The sequence below is a fragment of the Triticum urartu genome, chromosome 6A, assembly GCF_056163025.1.
Source record: "Triticum urartu cultivar PI428250 chromosome 6A, HENAU_Tu73, whole genome shotgun sequence".
NCBI lineage: Eukaryota > Viridiplantae > Streptophyta > Magnoliopsida > Poales > Poaceae > Triticum > Triticum urartu.
The window spans coordinates 600,297,118-600,300,697 of record NC_141878.1 but is presented as its reverse complement, the minus strand read 5'-3'; the positions used below and the strand labels follow the sequence as shown (position 1 = coordinate 600,300,697).

At 50.0% G+C, this 3,580-nt stretch overlaps 1 protein-coding gene across 1 annotated transcript; it reads left to right on the top strand.

The window, feature by feature from the left end:
- The first annotated feature begins 794 nt into the window (after window positions 1-794).
- Window positions 795-3,315, top strand: LOC125515607 (E3 ubiquitin-protein ligase). The gene is made up of 2 exons (XM_048681107.2): window positions 795-1,462; window positions 2,318-3,315. The coding sequence occupies exons 1-2, from the start codon at window positions 918-920 to the stop codon at window positions 3,036-3,038; spliced, it is 1,266 nt and encodes a 421-aa protein (XP_048537064.2). The 5' UTR covers window positions 795-917; the 3' UTR covers window positions 3,039-3,315.
- Window positions 3,316-3,580: the final 265 nt, after the last annotated feature.

The window sequence follows — 3,580 nt, the reverse complement described above, 5'->3', positions numbered from 1 at the left end:
TATCCACTTGAGAGTGTAGTTGCCCAACAATATAACAAACAAAAAGATCTCCCTGTCCCACCACTAACATCAATGACACCCATGGGGCCAGACATCTTGCACAGAAACGCTCATGGTGTTAAGCTCATTCCTACAGAGGAGTACCAGTGTGGCAACCTGTGCCCACCGACGATCATGATCTCACAAAAAAGATCCCACGGTGACACTTTCGGCTTCGATGTGGGGATGGTTTTGCTCGTCTTGCTTGCACCTTCTTCTCCAAGTTGATGGTCCATACTCGGGTCATCGCCGGCATCTGATGGCAATGTAATGACTTCTCGACCATAGTTACAATGACTCGTTGGCTCGAGGACACATGTAGATGCAACATTTATCTAGGCTCACAACACGATATTGGCTTGTACAAGTCAGATATGAGGACGGAATTCTCCTTGAACCAGTTTGTAAATATTATTTTTGCAAGGAGAATTCTCCTTCACAAAGAAAAAAGTTGCATACACTCAAAATTCTATACTTATGTGATTTCTAATTCCCGCCTTTAAACCGGGAGGGGGTTACGCCTTAGTCGTGCACTAACTACAATTGGAGTTGTGCAAAAAAGAAATAGAAAGTTCAAATGTAAAGCAGAAAATGAAAATTACCGAATTGGAATGCATACCCAAAAATAAGAAACTAGCTAGAACAAGACAAACATTTTACCTCACTTTGGTCCAACACGTTTCTCTATTGTTGGCAACCTCTTCTCTATGCCAAAGGTTGCCTATCCACATCCTCTCGAGAGTGGAGTAGCAAGTGGGCACCTGGTGGCCCAGCCGCCCAGCAACTAAACAAAACAGACAACTTTGGCATCCTCCTCCTCCCTGCCCCGCCCCCGATCTCTCCCCACCGCCGGCGACGACCGACGACCGACGGGATCCATGGCGTCACGCACCACCTTCGCCGACGCGCTGGCGGCGGCACGCCCATACCTGCGGGGCGAGGAGGACCAGTGCGGCGACCCGGCGCTGCCCGCCCTCACCGCCGTGCTGCGCGCCGCGGGCGCCGGCGAGTGCTGGCACAAGCACGGCACCTTCCTCGCCCACCTGCTCGAGGTCTACCGGATCCTGCGCCTCTGGGCCGCGCCCGACGCCGTGGCGCGCTGCGGCCTCTACCACTCCGCCTACTCCAACTCCTACGTCAACCTCGCCATCTTCGAGCCGGACGTCGGCCGGGGCCGCGTCGCCGCCGTCGTCGGGGACGAGGCCGAGCGCCTCGTCCACCTCTTCTGCGTCGTCCCGCGCCAGCAGCTCGTCCACGACGACCTGCTCTTCCACTACGACGATGGTGAGCTCGTCGCCGACCTCGTCCGGTCAGAGGAGTCCATCCTGGACGCCCGCCGCGGGGTGTTTGACGAGGATGAGCCCTGGCGCCGCAAGATCCAGCGCCTCCTCCCCGCTGAAGGAATCACCGTCAAGCACATCAGGTCCGTGTGTCTCTGATTGTGATAACATCATCTGTCCTGTTGCTTGGCTGAAGGAAATCAGTGCTCATGTTCAGATAACTGATTGTGTAGTGTTTCTTGCAAAATACTGTATATGCTACTGACAGATATATAGAGTTCACCGAGAAATCCAAGGCTATGAGCAAGATGATAGCTTAAGAATTGAGGATCAAGTAGTCTTATATCATTTATCACTACAAGTTTTAAGATTCATGAATATGAGTTCATACTGAATTAAACACTGATGTGCAGTGTTTGGAAATACTGACAGATTACAGAGTTCACTAAGCTTGTCAGTACGATTAAAAATCGAGGACCAAAATTCTGAATAGGTGTTCATACAGTATCTGCCAAGAATTCTAGAAGTACGTACCTTCTAACCTACAAATAGGCCAAATCTGTCAAAATGACTGTGGGGTAATTTTGCATCATGCAACTTTGTTTCAGGCACAATGTACAGTTAAAAAACCTCACTCGTGTTGCCGTGAGAGAAAAACATGGAACAGTCTTTACAATCTTGCAAAGGAAATTTAGAACATTAGGTGGCATCTTGCCAAGATATGTTAACCTGCAAGTATGGCGTGTTATTTCTGCTGAAAACATATGCTGTTGAAACAAATTCAGTCTGCAATGGATTCATGGTTCACTACTAGTCACCGCAATGCACACACAAAAAAGAGTTCTGAACTTGGCAGACGAGGCAGCTGAGTGAAGCAAAAGGAAATTGCTAAGAAAACTAGTAGCTGCACCTTATCCGAACTGAATGAGAATTTGGGATTCAGATAAGATGCCCTGCTTCTGCTGTGCACCTGATGTGTATCCTTATTACCCCTGCAGGACTGGTGAAGATGTGGCTCTCTCTAGGCGGGTAGCGGCGACATTCCTTATGATGACAATGGCAGACTTCAGTGACCAGCTCTTCGACTGGCAGGACCGCCTGTTCAACAACACCAACGGCCGCCTTGAGTACCGAGGCAACACCTGGACGTCACTGTGGCCTGGCACAGGCAAGCCCGGCCTTTGGACCACGTCCATCTCCCGCATGGGTGTGCTCTACAACCTCATTGTTCGTGAGGAGGAGATATACATAGCTCACCGGGTGCACACCACCGGCAAGAAAGGCGACGACTCTGCCACACGCGACGAGGACATCGCCCTGGTGATCCCACCGGTGTTCGATGGCTGCACGAAGGTGTTGGACGCCGACGACCAGAAGGCGGCACGAGACCTCTACTGGAAGGCGGTGTGCAGCGACGAGGAGGTGACGAACCGGTCCAAAGTGGAGGAGCTGCTCCGGCAGAGCGTCGCCAAGAACCCGTTCGTGGGGGAGCCACGGCTGGTGCTCGCGCAGATGTGCCTGAACGCGGAGATGTACGAGGAGGCACAGGAGCAGGCGGAGGAAGGGCTGAAGCTGCTGCTGGAGTGGGGGAGCAGCTGGGACAAGAGGATGCCATGGGAGGGGTGGGTGTCCTGGGGCAGAGCCATGCTGACCAAGGCCAAGGAGAAGGACTGGCCCCGTACCTCCTTCGGTATCCTCAGCCTAGGCCTTGTCAAGTAGCCGCTGTCCGTCCATGTTACAGTCTCCGCAAGATACGATTTAGTACGAAAGGTATGAAATGATCTCCCTACAGTAATCAAATAAGTGATTTCACATACACAAGTACACGACGATGGATTATTGTTTTCCTTGTGGAAAAAAAGGCGCAATTGTGATTACCCTATAGATATTGTGTTCATGTATGTATAGTAGTCTCAATGAAATGCTTTGGATGTTCTGAACATCCATCAGTATTCTCCCTGCAATTTAAAGGGATCAAAACATCAATGTTGACTGACTCTCCTTGTTATGCTCTCGGGGGCATACGGTTAGCACGAAAGGTATGAGATGATATACTTGCATTAGTTGAATATAAATGATTTCACAGGCATTAAGATGAATTTGCCATTTTCCTTGTAAAAAGATGTGATTGTGATGATTGTATGCACAGTGTACTGATGTCTGTACGTAAGTCTTGATTTATTTATTTATTTACATTATCAACACCCTGCAGCTTAGAAGGCCAAAACATGAATACTTTTTTTTGGACAATCACCAGGGGG